Source organism: Plecotus auritus (assembly GCF_963455305.1).
Source record: "Plecotus auritus genome assembly, chromosome: 9".
In the NCBI taxonomy this organism is placed as follows: Eukaryota; Metazoa; Chordata; class Mammalia; order Chiroptera; family Vespertilionidae; genus Plecotus; species Plecotus auritus.
In genome coordinates, this window is record NC_137783.1 from 97,009,518 (window position 1) to 97,027,840 (window position 18,323).

Below are 18,323 nucleotides of genomic sequence, written 5' to 3' on the forward strand. Positions count from 1 at the left end.
ATTATAAATAGAAATCCAGACTTGGAATCATGAGTTACTGGAATGCATTACATAGTAGGTAGTTATGAAATCTCCTCCTTTAATGATATTAAGAAGGGGATAAACAACCGATTTCTGGAATGGTGTTGGCTCCCGTTGCCTGGAAGCCAGGGCAAGAATGATGAGGACTAGACTGGAGCCCTGCCCTTTGATAGAATTCACTGAAAACAGAGAACTTTTTTTCCCCTGAGATATAGGGCTAAGAGTATTCTGATCCAGGAGTTTAGTTTATTACCTTCAACTGGAAATGGGTGATATGCATATAATATTCACAAGTATGGACACTGAATTTATGGAGCATATCCTGTCTGACTCAGAATATTCATTTTATATTCCTTTGAGAGTTACAGTAAGTGCTATGTCTGATGCTTGAATGTAAATGGCTGTTTTTCTGTTGGTTAGTTACTAGTGAAAATAAAAATTTTAAAGATGCAGGGATTCTTAACTTTTTGCCATCCTAATCATTATCGTGTTATTTTATCTTAAAGGGATGACTGGAAACCTTACAAGCTTAGAAGACTGTATTTTATTTGGGTGTGCAGAGACATCCAGTCCTTCCGTTGGTTTGCAGACTTACTCTGTCTGTTGCATAATAAGGTAAAATTAGGTTTGTTTCCAATTTTGCAGTGTTTACATTTAAAAACATAGTTATTATGTTTCAAATTGCTAACGTACTAAATGATTGCTACAGAAAAAATTAAAATAAATATGCAAGTAAGTAGTAAGAAGGAAAAATCCTTTAAATTAAAAAAACAACACAGATAACATTTTTTATTTGGTATACATAATTTTAGATACTGATATCTATGATTATGTGTATGTATCTATGATATGTTTTAACCTAGAAATGATGATTGATAAGTTCTAACATGAAATATTTTAACATAGAAATGCATGCATGCACTATTAATGTGGGCATATATATGTGTGTGATGTATGCAAATGCATGCATATGGGGTGGTGAGGGAAGGCAAATAGAGGGAAACATCAGCAGGCCATTGCTAGTACATTTCCCATCTTATGTTCTAATAGCTCTTAACTTTTATCTTCACCTTCACTATTCTAAATGGACCAGACTTTTGGCACATTATGCAGAATTTCTAAAATCCCAAATTCTAAGTTTTAGTTCTTATAAGTATGAAAGCAGGCATTCTTCATCTCTCCTACATTTTACCTTTTATTTATCTATTAATATATCTATCATTATTTTTTCAAGTAATATACTTTCTTTTTTTTTTTGCATCTTTGGTGCAATTTTTCCAAATAATTCAGATAAAGCAAAATCTTTCCTTACTTGGTGCATTCCAGTGGTGAGCTAAAACTAAACCCCAGCTTAGGAAACAGGGTTATTCTTCATGTGGATGACTCTGTGCCGAAAGCATGGGAACAACGAGGAAAAAAAAAAAAAAGAAAAAAAAAAAGAAAAAAAAAAGAAGAAAAAAAAAAGAAAAAAAAAAAAAAGAAAAAAAAAAATCTTTCCTTACTACTTTCTCCACCCAATCTATGTAACAAAAGAGAAGTCCTGAGTGTTCTATAAATTCTAGCATACATTGTAATGCTCTGAAAATTGCTTTCTTAAACTTATGACTATCTCTTGGACATTTTTAATAATAGTACATATAGAGTTACATCATTCTTTTTACTGCTATAGAGTATTTCATAGTATGAATGTGTCTAATTTATCTAACCATTCCCTCAGGATGGGTATTTATAATTTTATTATAAAAAACATGGTGATGAATACTATACATGACATTTTGTGCAGATATTCACGCATTCAATCAGTCATTCTGTCATTCATCAAATACTTATTAACTGCCTACTATGAAGTAGAAACTGTTCTGGGACATGGAGCTACATCAGAGATCAAAATAAAAACAAGTTTCTGATCTCATGTGATTTACATTCTAAGTGGGGAAGAAAGACAATAAACCAATAAAGAAATGGGATGGCTGATTCTGATTAGGGCAAAGAAGAAAAAGAAAGTGGGGTAAAGCAACAAAGAGTAAATGATAGAGTGCATATTATTGTATATTGAATATTTGGAAATGCCCACCAACATTGGTATTTGAGCAGAGACCTAAGTAAAGTGAGTGAACAGGCAAATATCTTGGGTGAAAAATTTTAGGGCAGAGGGACCCAACCTCACAGGCAAGCACTCTGATGCAATAGTATTAGACTGGAGCAAGATGAAAATGAGCTTTGTGGGCAGAGCAGAGTAAACAAGCGGAAAATTAGTAGGAACAGCAATCAGAGAGGTCGTGTGTGTTTTCTGGGAAAAGGACAGATTACATAAGGCCTTTGGATTTTATGTAAAAAAAGAGATGCATTCTGGAAATATACCCATAATAATTGAAAGCAGTGACTTGAACAGATATTTGTATACCAATGGTCATAGTAGCATTTTTCACAATAGCCAAAGATGGAAACAACCCAAATGTCTATTGATGGATGAATGGATAAAGAAAACTCTGCATATACATAAAATGGAATAGTATTCAGCCTGAAAAAGAATAGAATTCTGAGGCATTTTACAATATGTATGAACCTTGAAAGCATTATGCTAATTTAATTAATCTAGACACAAAAGGACAAATATTATCTGATTCTACTTATATGAGGTACCTAGAGTAGTCAATTTCCTGGAATGCTGGTCACCAGGTCATGAGAGGGAGGGCAAATGGGGATTTATTGGTTAATGGATACAGAGTTTTAGTTTGAGAAGAGAAGTTCTGGAGATGGATAGTAATGATGGTTGCCCATCAATATGAATGTATTTAATGCCACTGAACTGCACACTTAAAAATGGTTACAATGATAAGTTTATACCACAACTTTAAAAAAAGGACACATTTCTGGGACACACCAGGGACCTGCTGAGTCAGGAGTGGGGAAGGGAGAGATGAGTAGCCATTGCAAGGTTATGAACGAGACTGATCTCACTGCTGATCATCTTGGGAATGTGTGTGCAAATAGCAAGCCCTGGGATACTGCAGTTACCAGAGAAGCGAAAGGTGTATAATGGCTAACAAAGGAGACTGGTCCCAGTGGCCAGTGAGGTGGTAGCAAGAGAAAAAGTGAGTTCTATCTTTGAGGCTAAGGAGAGAAAAATTGTCGAGAGGAGCAAACTCACCACTTTCCAATTTGTGAGTATTTTTTCTAGGTTGATGCCAGAGACAGGACTTTCTGGAGTTGGAGGCTGTGAATGAATTTAAATTTTTAAGTTATACTGGCAAAACTCCCCCAGAAGATAATAAAACAACATACATTTGGATGATGTTAAAAAGAAAAGGTTTTTATTTTCTGTTTACAACTGGTAATTTCATGCATGTGTGTATGTGCACATCTGAGAGAGAGAGAGAGAGAGAGAGAGAGAGAGCAATAGCAATAATGCATAGTGACTTTACATACAGTCTCAGTGAGAGTAGGTAAAAGTATTTTTGAAAACCAAATGAGACTATACAGTCTTCTGGCACCATATGTAGTTATTACAATATTATTGACTACATTCCCTATTCTGCACTTTACAACCCCATGACTATTTTGTAATTACCAATTTCTAATTCATTTAAAAAATGTTTTTCTTGATTTCAGAGAAGAAGGAAGAGGGAAAGAAAGATAGAAACATTAATGAGAGAAAATCAATGATTGGCTGCCTCTTGCACATCCCCTACTTGGAATCAAGCCCACAACCCAGGCATGTGCCCTAACTGGGAATCAAACCATGACCTCCTGGTTCATGGATCAATGCTCAACCACTAAGCAGCACTGGCCAGGCTAATTTGTACTTCTTCTTATTCTTTTATTTGTAATCTTCTTTTTCTTTTTTTAATGTATTTTATTGATTTTTTACAGAGAGGAAGGGAGAGGGATAGAGAGTTAGAAACATCAATGAGAGAGAAGCATAGATCAGCTGCCTCCTGCACACTCCCTACTGGGGATGTGCCCGCAACCAAGGTACATGCCCTTGATGGTAATCAAACCTGGGACCCTTCAGTCTGCAGGCCGACGCTCTATCCACTGAGCCAAACCAGTCAGGGCTAATTTGTACTTCTTAGTCCCTTCAATTTTTCCACCCAACTCCCTTCCCTCTGGCAACCATCAGTTTCTTCTCTGTACCTATGCATCTGTTTAGTTTTGTTTGTTCATTTTTGTTCTTTAGATTCTACATATAAGTGAAATTGAATGGTATTTGTCTTTCTCTGATTTATTTCACTTAGCATAATATCCTCTACATCTGTATATGTTGTCAGAAATGGTAAGCTTTCATTCTTTTTATGGCTGAGTAATATTCCATTGCCTATATATACACCACATTTTCTTTATCCAGTTCTCTAGTGATGGGCACTTAGGTTGTTTCTATATCTTGGCTATTGTAAATAATGCTGACATGAACATGGGGATGCATATATTATTTTTAAATTAGTATCTAACCACCTGAAACTAATATAAAGTAATATTGAATGCCAACTATAATTGAAAACTAAAAAATTCATATTTTATTCTAGCCCACACTTTCTGAGTTGAATTTTTAATCCAAATACTTTTAAGACATATTGGATGGTGTGCTGTATTTTGCTTATGCCATTAATTACTAAATATAATTGCAATATCAATTTTTAAAGTTTTTATTCTCACTTATTTGAAAGGGTATTTTTAAATACATTTTTATTGATTTCAGAGAGGAAAGGAGAGGGACAGGGAGATAGCAACATCAATAAAGAGAGAATCATTGATCGGCTACCTCTTGCACACCCCATACTGGGGATCAAGCCCACAACCCAAGCATATGCCCTGACCAGGAATCGAACCATGACCTCCTGGTTCATAGGTCGGTGCTCAACCACTGAGCAACACTGACTGGAGTGGAAGGGTATTTTTAACTTGAAAATTAAATTAGATATTTTAACCTAAAAATAAGAACATGTATAGTCTTTCAATCTTCCAACTGTGAGTTCTTTTGCATTATTCTAGAACGCCTAGAACATAACTATATAGCTGCCCTAGCCACTCAGTCTTAGTATCAGACTATCTGAAATGATTACAAAAGCTGCACCTTAGTTGGCTCTTGCTTGACTGGATTGTCTAACCTGGTGATTTTAGAAATGAGTGCAGGGCTAGATGTCAGGTGATCTGGTACCAACTCTGCCAATAACCACATGCCTCGCTTCAAATCACTTCACTTCTATACATCACATTGGGGAAATAAAAAAAGAGAAATCAGGGCTACATCAGGCATTTGGAGTCCCACTTAAAATGGAACCGTGACCCTAGCCTGTTTTGCTCAGTGGTTACAGAGTCAGCCTTGGAACTGAAGGATCTTGGGTTCCATTCTGGTCAAGGGCACATATGTATGTTGCAGGCTGAATCCCAGCCACCTGGTTGGGCATGTGCAGGAGGCAACCAGTCAATGTCCCATGGATTTTTTTTTTTTCTCTCTCTCTCCCTCTTCCTTCCATTCTCTCTCTTTAAAAAAATCAATGGGAAAAATATCCTCAGTTGAGGATTAACAACAAAAAAGATATAATAAAATGGAACACTGGCTCTACTTCATACTGATTCTGAGACCTTGGGTAAATCACTTAACTTTTATAAACCCTATTTATGCCTTCAATGTATAAATGAGGATAACAGCACTTAAAGTCTGATGTGAGATTTAGCTTATTCAAAGAATCTATTGGATTTATTTAATAAATGATTGCTATCATTCCTATTAGTGATCTATAAAATTCCTTTCAGGAGTTACATTCTGCTGTTTTTTTTTTATTTGTGAGGAAAATAAGGAAGAGTGACAGGTAGGAGAAGTAAAAATGAAAAGCATAATATTTGTGCATGATATTATAATCCTAAGTCATTTACAGGATTGTGTTGATCCATGTATTTGTTATTTTTACTGCTCTCTGGACTTGAAGAAAATTGTTGCTTTAGTATGTATTATTACTTATCTTCTGTGGGAGAGAAGTTAAAATGGAGACATTGAAATCATTAAAAACATTATTCAAATCTTCATAGTTTTTCTAGGGGCTGAGGGCAACAAACACCAGTTTTTGAGGTAGGAGTCTTTGAGCAGCATCCTGGTAGGCATTTAAGATAAGAATCAGCACAAAACATATATTTTGTGAGATGCTACAATTACTGGACTTGGAAAACCCTCAGTTTCTTCTCAGTTAAAATCCATGAATCCTGACTCAATTCAGAAAGGGCCTTAAAATGAATTTAGCATTTGGATATAATTTGAGTCATCTATTGGATGGGATATTACTAGTGATTATATTTTAAAAGTATTATGGTGCTCTAGTTTCATTTTTTTGCATGTATATGTCCAATTTTCCCAACACCATTTATTGAAGAGACTGTCTTGACTCCATTGTATGTTCTTGCCTCCTTTGTCAAATAGGAGGCAGCCGATCAATGATTCTCTATCATCATTGATGTTTCTATCTCTCTCTCCCTCTCCCTTCCTCTCTTAAATCAATAAAAATATATTTATAAATAAATAAATAAATGCAAAGAAAAAAAGTATTATGGGTGCTGATAAGCATCTCATCACTTTTAAGGTAAAATATGTTTTTATTAGGATTTTATCATTCAGTGTTGCCACCTGTGAAATAATGAATTTCAACCATATTATTGTCCTGATGACGACGCTGAAGCCTAGAAAAGTTGGGTAACTTGCTAGAAAGCTGTGGGCCAGGTAGTCATGGCAATAGAAGTCTCTCAGTTATTTCCTGTATGCCCTTAAGATTGTAAAGGGTACCAGAGGGGTGATGAAGCCCTACTTAACCATTCCCTATCAGCAAAATGACTTCTTTTGCATTTCTAAAACATCTTTTGAGTCCCAATATATAAGTTTGTTTTACTTTCACACCACACAAGGGGTGGGCAAAGTGGGTCTACAGTTGTGAGTATGTAAAGCACAAGTTAATAAAGCTATTGTAATAATCAAAACCTTCATTTCATTTTCCATAGGAACAACTATAAACCTACTTTTGCCCACTCCTGTATATGTATGCAGTTTTATATGTATTTGCTTGTAGACATTGACTGTGATTAGACAAGATACTTTTTAACAAATTCTAGAATCCCATGTGTTAGAATAGGAGGAAGTCTGAGTCTACAGAAATAATTTTAATGTCTACTTACTTTTATGTCCCCTCAGCTTTGGCAAGAGAACAGACCTGACTATGTCAACATCCAGCTGCACCTCAGTCAAACAGATGGGATGCAGGTATGTGACTGGATGTTACTGTAAATGAAAGGAGTCTCTTGATAATAGGAGGTTTACTGCAGGCCTATGCAGGGAGAACATTTCTGCAGGTGGTTTGAAGAGGTTTTCCACAGGAAGGCCTCTTGGAATGTGTTCAGAAAACTCATGGCTTGTTCTTAAAGTTAATCCTATAGGATGTCCCCCAAAATGTATGCACACACTTTGAATAATTATAAAGGCAGCATTTATTAAAATGCATTTCATTTTCAAAATTGAGCTACCAGCTGTTAAAGTGTGTATACTTTTTTTTGGGGGGGATACCCTATATTATGCTATTTTTGTTTTGTCTGTTTTTGGGGGTATATTTTTGTCCACCTCACAGGGAGATAGAGCAGACCTTTCGAGTATTTCACCTCTCTCCTCTTCACTATTGCCTCAACTTCTTTACCTATAGAGGCCAGACCATAACTGAACAGTCTTGCGACTGTATTCATCAAGAGGAGGTTTTGTGGGGGGAAAAATAAGGTCATACACAAAAAAGTTTTATTTCCCTTTAAGGGAAACGAAAAAGAATAGCAATAGCTATCACATTATTTATTCACTGTGTGAGGCACTGTGCTAAACAATCATATACACAATCATGGAATTCCAGCAGATTCAAGAGGTAGGAGATATTGCTATCCCATATTATAGATGAAGAAATTGATGTTTACAGACACCATGAAGAGCTGCACCATTGTGTAAATCTGGGCATGACTGCTTTCACACGCTTTATTTTAGTATTTTCTATCATACATTTTCTGTAGTATTTTGAATACAAATTATGAATGCTTGTCAGTTACTTCAAAACTAATCTAACCCTATTTTTTCTAGTCAGAGTTCTTCCCTACTTGGTATGTAAAAATATTTTATTTTACTACTCATGTGAAGCAAGTCGGTATCATTATCTTCATGGTGTTGCTCTAATGAAGGTATAGCGTATACATTGTATTTGGTTCTCAGTTTGTCTGTCTGGGACTCAGACACTTGTTCCTCTCTTCTCACTTGACTCTGATTCTTCAGATCTCATATTCTGTTCATTGCAAAAACCAGTTCATTTGAGTTATTTGTTAATAGACCTGAGATTTGGAGCTCTTCTGTCTTAGGTTGTCTTGTCTAAGATTATTTCCCCAAATTTATGATTACAGTTTGTAGTATTTTACCCATCTAATGTGCCAAATATGACAACTGTATTTGTAGTGCAAAAACAATTCAATAAAATTTATGTGCTGAGGCCCTTTTTGAAAGTAGGCAATTGGAATGCATTCTTCAACATTGCAGTTATTTAAAAATGAAGCAAATCAGCCATTTGTAATAATGGTATTCAAGAAGAGAATGGATTTTAAAGGAAAACAGGAAGGAAATTACGTTCTAACTTACTGTACTTAATAGGTTGCCATTTGCTACTTATATTCTTTATATCACAGCAATTTGGTAGGAAGCCACAACACCAGCAGAAATGAGGTTAGAGAAATGGGAAATTTGCCAACTCTGTGTCATATAAAATATAATGCTTTCTTTGTTGCAGAAAATAATTGGAGAAAAATATCAAGCACTGAATTCAAGACTTTATATTGGACGTCCTCAGTGGAAACTTCTGTTTGATGAAATAGCAAAATGTAACAGAGGGTAAGTGCAATTACTCAGCAAATTTGACATGTGGCTAATGATCAAATTAAAATATTCCCAAGTCATTACATGGAGTTTTTAAGATGACTTAGTAATGGGTTTACAAATTAGAAAGCTACTTAAACACTCAATTATCACTATCAAAAGAGGAAGCAAGGCAGGGAACACCTCCCGAAAGCGTAATGCCAAATAATTAAAATTTGGCTTAGAAATAGTGTATAAATTATTTATGAACTAGACTCTTCTACCTACTTTTAAATTTACATAGACCCATATTAAAATGAGTGTTCATTCCCACAGCATATATCAGGTGATCATGAGAAAGTTCTTCAAGATCATGTTGGCAAACAAGGGAGCGCTACAAATATTTTAACAATGCATATGCTTAAAAATCAGTTTTTTTTTTGTACCTTTTTACCAGAATGAATACATTATTTGAAGCTCATAGTTGTTATTTGCAGTCTCCAAGTCAGGAATATTTTTAAACAAAATTATTTTTCTTGGGAGCTATAATTGCAAAGAATCTTAACATTATGGACTATCTATGATCGGAAGAGATTGCTACTGAAGGAAAGAATTCACTTGAGGGCATATAGTAGACAACCCATTTGTTTTCTAATCTAAAAGCATTTTGAAAACTATATACCCATTCACACATTTTAAAGTTGGCATTGAAATAGTTTCATCATAAGGTTAAGTAGTTGCTAAGGCTGTAATTTCTAACATATTGCAGATGTTGGCATTTTAATATTAATGTAACTATTATAAACATATATCTACTGGAATCTAAATATCATAGTTTCTGGATACCAACCTCGTAAATACACAAATAAGCTTTCATTAGCAGTTGGAAATTATACACAACTCTTTTCTGCTTGAACTTGTATTTCAATTCTGATTAAGCTGCAAAATTTCATCAAAATTCAACATATTTTTATATTTGAACTAATTATTTTGTTTGTTGCTAACTAAACATATTTCTGCAACAAGAATGTGTGTAAATTGATTATTTAATTCTTAAAATTTCCTATGACCCTAAGGTTCTAGTGTTAATTATTTTATCATTATAATTATTAGATATAGTTGATTAATTCATAATTTTAAAAAATATTTTATAAATATAAAAAGGATATTTGATTGTAAATGAATGAGACAGCTTATGAGTGAAGATTTTTTTTTTGGTGGGGGGAGATTTTTTTTAGTGATTTCAGAGAGAGGAAGGGAGATGGAAAGAGAGAGAGAGAAACATCATTGATGAGAGTGAATCATTTGATCAGCTGCCTCCTGCATGACCCCCACTGGGGATCAATCCCACAATCCGTCTATGTGCCCAGACTGGGAATTGAACTGTGACCTCCTGTTTCTTAGGTCAACACTCAATCACTGAGCCACGCTGGCCAGGTGGAGAAACTTTCAATAAAATCCCAATTCATGAATTCATGATGTATTGAAAGAATCACTGATTCATCATGGTGTTTGGCTCCATCTTCAGAGATTTTGTTTTAGCAATTATGGTGGGGAGCCCCAGAAGCAAAATTTAAAAAGGAATATACACTGAGTGGCCAGATTATTATGATCTCTGAACACATAATAATCTGGCCACTCAGTGTATATCCTATATAATAAAAGGCTAATATGCAAGTTGTCCCCTCGACCAGGAGTTCAACCAGCAGGCAAGCCGGCCAACCATCTATGTCCCCTCCCCCTGGCCAGGCTGGCTGGACCCCACCCATGCACAAATCCATGCACCGGGCCTCTAATATATATGTATATACTGAGTGGCCAGATTATTATGCATTCAGAGATCATAATAATCTGGCCACTCAGTGTATACTCATGTACTTCAGATTTTATCCATGTTTGAAACCACTTCTGTATTCCCTTTCCTTGAAGTAGTTTGGGGTTAAAGAGGGAAGCATTATTTAGAAAGCAGAGATCCTTTGTAATATGGAAGGCCCCAGTTAAAGGTGACCTATAGAATAAAATAAAAGTCAACCCTGTTTTGGTTATATTCCTTTTCATCTTTCCCCAGTATCATCCACCATGTGTGATCATCTTGTCAGACTGACCTGGGTCTTGCTATGCACCCCAGACGACTCATTCCTCTTTGGTGACATTTAACTGAACTCTGAGAAACATTCTTTTATTAGTTCTCATAGTATACTGTTGAAAAACGTTGATTTTTTTGTTTGTTCGTTTGTTTGTTTTTGCTTCATTCTGAAACCAAACCCCAAAACAATAGAGGATCATTTACAGGAAATTAGTCTTGGATTATTGGTTTCTTTGGTTATTTCTTAAGAATTTGCATTTGTTATGCTGTTCATGATTTAGAGGGATTTTGTGTGTTTTTTCATTTTCTTTAAACAGCAAGCTGGTTCAGGTTGGTTTAAGATGAGCAAATGTGCACCACCTACTGTTCACATTCTGTACAACTTTCACTTTCTGTATTTGCTCTGGGCAGGCAATTGAAATGCATTAATTTTTTAAAAAATATTTTTATTGATTTTTATAGAGAGAAAGAAAGGGAGAGGATGGGAGAGAATGCAAGAAAACAGCATCAGCTGCCTCCAGCACGCCCCCCACAGGGGATCAAGCCTGTAACCTAGGCGTGTGTGCTGACTGGAATTGAACCAGCAACCTTCCAGTCCACAGGATGACACTAACTGAGCCACACCGGCCAGGACAACACATTATATTTGTAAGGGATTTTTATGTAGCATAGTTTGGAAAAGAATGAATCAATAGCTTAAGGGTTCATTAACTAGAAAAAGGTACTATTTAAATAGAAGGGTTCATTTTAGATGTGTAATTTTGATTAACCTTGTGTACATAAATTGCATAAAGAATATATAGAGATAGGAATAAAGAAGAAAGACATAAATTAAATAAGTTTAATACTATATGCTGGGCTACAATTTAATGTTCAGAGTATTAAACCAGTAGGTATTAATGCAGGGGTGGGCAAACTTTTTGACTCAAGGGCCACAATGGGTTCTTAAACTGGACCGGAGGGCCGGAACAAAAGCATGGATGGAGTGTTTGTGTGAACTAATATAAATTCAAAGTAAACATCATTACATAAGAGGGTACGGTCTTTTTTTTTATTTCAGTAGTTTTATTCATTACAAACATTTTAACAAGAAGAATGTAAACACTAATTATTATAATTTGAAACTTCAAAAAATGGAGGAATCATAGCACAATAACATACCTTATATTGAAGATGGCAAAGGCAAAATAAAATTGCCTAACAAAGGAAAGGTACAAAAGCCTTTCAAATTAAACTTAAATATAATAAAATAATTTAAAACTAAAACAAATAGAAAAGAACAAAATGTGTAAACAGTAAATTAAACATTTTCTTTAGTGCAACTTCCAAATTATGCCCGGGACGTAGATGTAGATGGCAATGTAGACTGGGTTGAAAGGTTTTTGGTCTTTAAAACATCAACTTCAGTGGGAACAGTGTTGTTGGTCTCCTTTTTAGCTAATGCTCTGATACTGTGCTCTCCAGGGGCGTGTCTCCTACATCACCACGATAACGTGTCTACGCATTCCCAGGGTGATGTCGGGGGATGTGTCTGCGGGCATTACAAGGAGCCTCTGGAAGATTGAGAGGTTGTTCCTTCTACTGAATGGGCGGATATAAATCCGCCCACTCAGAAGAAGGAGCTGCGGCCGTGTTTCCCGACGTTGCCATGTTAACACTGCTGCTGGTGAAGGAGCGGAGGGGAGAGCAAGAGAACCCTCCGCTCTTTCGGCTCCGCGGGCCGGATAGAACAGCCCAACGGGCCGGATCTGGCCCTTGGGCCGTAGATTGCCCACGGCTGTATTAATGTAATAAACTATATAGAATACAAATTTAAATTGATTAAGCAATTCTTGGTATATATATATATATACACACACACACACACACACCCCACATACACTTAGATATATACACACTTATAAAAGTATGTATTTACGCCCTAGCCGGTTTGGCTTAGAGCATAGAGCGTCAGCCTGTGGACTGAAGGGTTCCAGGTTCAATTCCAGTTAGCGCACATGCCTGGGTTGCGGGCTTGGTCCCCAGTAGGTGGCGTGCAGGAGGCAGCCAATCAATAGTTCCCTGTCATCATTGATGGGGCCTAAACCAGCAGTTGGACATCGCCCAAGGGGTCCCAGATTGGAGAGGGTGCAGGCTGGGCTGAGGGACCCCCCCCCCCCCAACCATGCATGAATTTCATGCACCGGCCCTCTAGTAATATATAATTCTTCAACTTAGTCTTTTTCAGATACACCGTATATTGTTCATAAAAATTTTATGGCATTATACCTCAACAGTATTCTAGAATATGGATGATATGAGCATTACTATCCTGTATGGATATTTAGGTTGCCTCCTGTCTTTTAATGTGACAGTAATTATCTTTGTGCATACGTTCTCGTGTCCATCAGAGAGTATTGCAATAGGTTAGGATCCTTAAAATGGAATTGCTGGATCAAAGGGTGTGCACATTTCAATACTGTCCTAGCAAAACGCAAAAGCCAACTCAATTTATACTTAATTTACTTTGCACTTGTGTATGAGAGTGGTTCCTTCCTTGCATGACATTTTAAATTTAGAAAATGAATATGACAGTATTATATGATTAAGGAAAGTGAAGGAGCTTTTGAAGTCATCATTATTTTACAAATGAAACTAGGATCCTAAAAGATAATGATTAGTTTAAAGCTATGGTTAATGAGTCAGAATTCAGACATGAACCCATCTCATAGGTCACCTTTTCATTGTGCTGATAATTTCTTCTGTTGTGTAGTTTTTTTAATTTGATGTAGTCCTACTTGTTTATTTTTGCTTCCGTTGTTTGTATTTTTGGTGTCACATCCATGAAATCATTGATTAGACCAATTTCAAGGACCTATTTTTGTAGGTTTTCTGTGATTTTGATGGTTTCATGTCTTACATTTAAGTCTTGAAATCTTTTTGAGTTAACTTTGTGAGTGTATAAGAGAGGGGTCCAGTTTCATTATTTTGCATGTAAATATTCAGTTTTCCCAGCACCATTTATTGAAGAGACCATCTTTTCCTCTTTGAGTATTTTGACTTTCATTGATTGGGTTTAAATCTAGCAATTTACTATTGCTTCCTTTTATTTGATTTGTTCTTTCTTTTATATTTTTTTTTCTTTCCATTGTGTACTTTCTTTTGGACTGAGTATTTTTTATGATTCTGTTTTTTTCTCCTCTAGTGGCATATCACCTATACCTGTCCGTTTGCTTTGAGTTATTTCTCTAAGACATTGTTTTCCAAACTGCATTCCTTGGATCCATATCACCTGGGAATTGTTAGAAAAGAAAATTCTTGAGCCCTATTCAAGATCTGCTGAATCTAAAGCTCTAAGGATGGGGCTCAGCTATCTGTGGTCTGTGAATTTGCTCAGGTGATTCTGATAAAGCTGAAATTGGAGAAACATTGTTTTAGGTTTACAGTATACATCATTAACTCATCACAGTACACTTCAGATAATGTTACACCACTGCATGTACTTCCAGTATCCCTGCATCTTTTTGGCTTTTGTTCTTATTCATGTTACTTCCAAATTTGCTTTAAACTTCAAAATGTATTGCTATTGCTTTTGTTTTAAACATCAATCATACTTTAAAGAGATAAAAATTAGACAAAATATACATTCTATTTATTCACTGATTCACCATTCACCATTTTGATCCTCTTAATTTGGCGGGTGGGGGGTGGATGCAGTAGATTCAAATTTCCCTTTGATTTTATTCTCCATTCTGAAGAATTCCCTTCAATATATTTTATAGTGCTGGTTGGATGGCAATAAATTATCTCACCTTTTGTTTGAAAGTTTGTATTCCATCTTCACTTTGAAAATTATTTTTGTTTGGTATCCAATTTGCTTGGTATAGAGCTGTCTGGCAGTAGCAGTGTGGTGGCTGGGTGGCTGATGCCACAGTGGCAGCAGTGGAGGTCATCTCAGCACAGCAGTTTGCGGAGCTGCTGTACCTCAGACGTCCCCCTGTGGTTCATTTTTGGGCCCCATGGGCTCCACAGTATGATCAGATGAATAGTGTGATGGCAGGCTTAGCCAAAGAATACCTCCAAGTTTCATTTGTGAAGTTGGAAACTCTACCTGAAATATCTAAAAAATATGAAATTATTTGTTTTTCAAGAATTCTGAAAAAAATTACTGATTAGATGGTGCACATGCACCAGAATTGACCAAAAATGTTTGGCAACATGCACCCGTGGGCACCTTCCCACCCATCATGAGCATCCAAAGAAGACCTTAACCTTCACCTAAAGAAATGAACTCATGCTGCTGCAGGAACCTCACTGTGGTTTCAGCAAGCAGATAGTGGAAGTTGTCAACCAACACAATATTCAGTTTAGGAGTGTTGGTATCTTCTCAGATGAAGAAGTTCATTAGGGCCTCCAAACCTACTTTAATTGTCCCCCTTCTCCCCAGCTCTATGTTTCTGGCAAGCTCATAAGAGGACTTAACATAGTTAAGAAGCTGGAAGCATCTGAAGAACTAGATACAATTTGCCCCAAAGCTCCCAAAGTAGAGGCAAGGCTCACAGTCCTGACAAATAAAGCTTCTGTGATGCTCCATGCAAGGAAACACACAGGAAGCTAAATGTGGATTCAGCAAACAAATTCAATAGGACTAATAGTGGAAACGGGTCATTTGATATACTGGAGGATGAAGAAGTTCCGCAAGGATTGAAAATTGCCCAACCTACCCTCAGCTGTATGTGAAAGGGGAGCTTGGAGGGCTGAACATGGTTAAAGACCTAAAAGAAAATGGTGAATTGATGCTGCCACTGAAAGGACAAAATAATTGTAAAATGTGGTACCCAACTAGTGCAGGGAATAGTTACAGTGGAACAGCTTATGAGTCAATCCTCAGACATGGACGAGGAGGAGAAAAGCCTTCTTCCCCAGTCTGGCTCTTTGTACCCCAGAAGGTTGTGCTAAATAAATGTATGTTATGTTTTGTTCCACCAAAAATAGAATGCATTAAACATCTTCAAATTCAATTTTTTTAAAAATAATTTGTCCCTAACCGGTTTGGCTCAGTGGATAGAGCGTCAGCCTGCGGACTGAAGGGTGCGGGTTTGATTCTGGTCAAGGGCATGTACCTTGGTTGTGGGCATATCCCCAGTAGGGGGTGTGCAGGAGGCAGCTGATTGATGTTTCTTTCTCATTGATGTTTCTAACTCTCTATCCTGCTCCCTTCCTCTCTGTAAAAAATCAATAAAATATATTTTTTTTAAAAAAGAATTTGCTTGATATCCAATAGGTGACATATTCTTTTGTCTTTCAGCACTTTGAAGATAGCACTTCATTGCCTTCTGACTTGCATAGTTTGTGAAAAGATGTTCATCTTTCATCTTTTGCTAATTATTTATAATGTGTCTTTTTTTTCCCCTCTCGCTGCTTTTATATTTTTCTCTTTGTCACTGGCTTTTATCGTTTTACTATAAGTTGCCTTATGTGGTTTTCTTTTTGTGTATTCTCCTTGGGGGTTCATTAAATTCTTATTCTTGAGTCAATGTGTTTGTTTTCATTCAATTTGGCAAAAGTTTTATCAGTTACTCCTTAAATGTTTGTTTGTGTTTTTTTTTCCTTTTCCCCTCTGTCATCTGTCATTGTTGGGACCACAGTTACATATAGTTTAGACTAGTTGATATTGTCCCATAGGTCACAGAAGCTTTGTTTTTTTGTTTGTTGTCATCATTTTTTTAATATTTCTTTCTCTGTATGTTTCCATGTTGATAGATTCTAGTGCCATCTTACATATGTTTTCTTCTTCAGTGCCTAGTCTTCTGTTAACCCAAAGTATATGTATCATTTTAAATACTGCCTTTAATCATTGCCATTTCCATGTAGGCCTTTAAAAAACCTTCTATTTCTCTTCTCATTGTGTTGATTTTTGTCTTTAAACATATAGAGCATGATTCCCACCATTGTTTCAATGACCATGTCTGATAATTCCATCGTTTCTATCATTCTGGACCTTTTTCTATGGACCTACCTTTCTCCTTGTATTAGTTTGCTAGGTCTTCCATAACAATATCCTGAAGACTAAATGGATTAAATAGTAGAAATTTATCTTCTCACAGTTCTGGGGGCTGGGAGTCTAAGATCGAAATGCCAGCAGGGTTGATTTCCTAGGAGACCTCTCTCCTTGGCTTACAGATGACCAACCTCTTATTGTCTCTTTACATAGACTTTTTTTCTATGCATGTGCCCCTCTTGTGTCTCTTTGTATACCCATATTTTCTCTTCTTATAAAGACACTTGTCAAGTTGGGTAGGGTCCACTCTAACAGCCTCGTTTTAACTTAATCACATGTATAAAGGTCCTATCTCCAAATATAGCTACATTCTGAGGCACTGTGGGCTAGAGATTCAACATATGAATTGGGGTGGGACACAATTCAGCCCCTAACACTTCTAGTTATAGTTGATAATTTCTTGCTTTATACATTCCTTATAATTTTTTATTGAATGCTGCACTCTATGAAGTTTAGATGTCAAATGCCAAATTTTGATTTATTCTTTTCTATATTGCTGGATTTGTGTTTGGCAGAATGTTTTGTTACTTGGGTTAAGTTTTTCAAGGACTGCTTTTGAGCTTTGTTAGTATAGGTCTAGAGCAGCCTGCAATCTAAGGCTGATTTTACCAATATCCACTCTACCTTTTTAACAAATAAAGTGGTACCTTTCTAGAACACTCACTACCCATTGCCCATGTATTATATATAGATCTTTCCATCTGGCTTGTGGGAATATGAATTATTCTCAAGCTTATGTAAACTCTGGATTGCACTTGACATACTTCTCCCTGATAGTTCCTTACTGAGATCCATGTGATTTTTTTTTCTCAGACATGAGCAAATCAGTATTGAACCCAACACTTAAAGATACTCCTCTATAGATCTCCAGAGCTTCTTTCTGTAGATATCTCGTCCCTTCCATATTCTGCTCTAAATTCTAGCTACTTTGGCCTGCACAAATGTTGTTTGTCTCCTGAACTCAGCGAGGCCACTAACCAGTGCTGCAGCCAGGCAATAAGCAGAGACAGTTTCTGGATCCCATTATTTTTTCCTCTTTCTCAGGGTTCACTGTTCTCTTGTGCCTATTGTCCAGTTTCTGCAAATACTTGTTTCATATATCTTTTTTTTTCTAGGTTTTTAATGCTGGAGGGTAAATCTAGTCCCCGTTACTCAATCATAACTGCAGGGAAAGTTTTATTTTCATAGTTCTTTGATTTATTTTTCAAGATGAAAAGTTATAATAAAATCATTTTTCTGTATTTGTTATAAATGTTTTGTACCCACTTAAATGAATTCACTGTCTTTTTTTCAGCACCAATTATTTTCAGACAGTGAGG

At 36.2% G+C, this 18,323-nt stretch overlaps 1 protein-coding gene and 1 pseudogene across 2 annotated transcripts in view; both read left to right on the top strand.

Moving 5' to 3' along the window:
* NOX4 (NADPH oxidase 4) overlaps window positions 1-18,323 on the top strand; it is a 169,721-nt gene that overhangs the window by 147,141 nt on the left and 4,257 nt on the right. The window contains exons 15-17 of the mRNA XM_080640037.1: window positions 528-636; window positions 7,199-7,267; window positions 8,814-8,914. Of these exons, the coding sequence (XP_080496163.1) occupies window positions 528-636; window positions 7,199-7,267; window positions 8,814-8,914 (279 nt within the window). The remainder of the gene's footprint in view (window positions 1-527; window positions 637-7,198; window positions 7,268-8,813; window positions 8,915-18,323) is intronic.
* On the top strand, window positions 9,009-18,140 carry LOC308257742 (glutaredoxin-3-like; annotated as a pseudogene). The gene is made up of 3 exons: window positions 9,009-9,093; window positions 14,878-15,892; window positions 18,120-18,140. The product of its transcript is annotated as a glutaredoxin-3-like (transcript).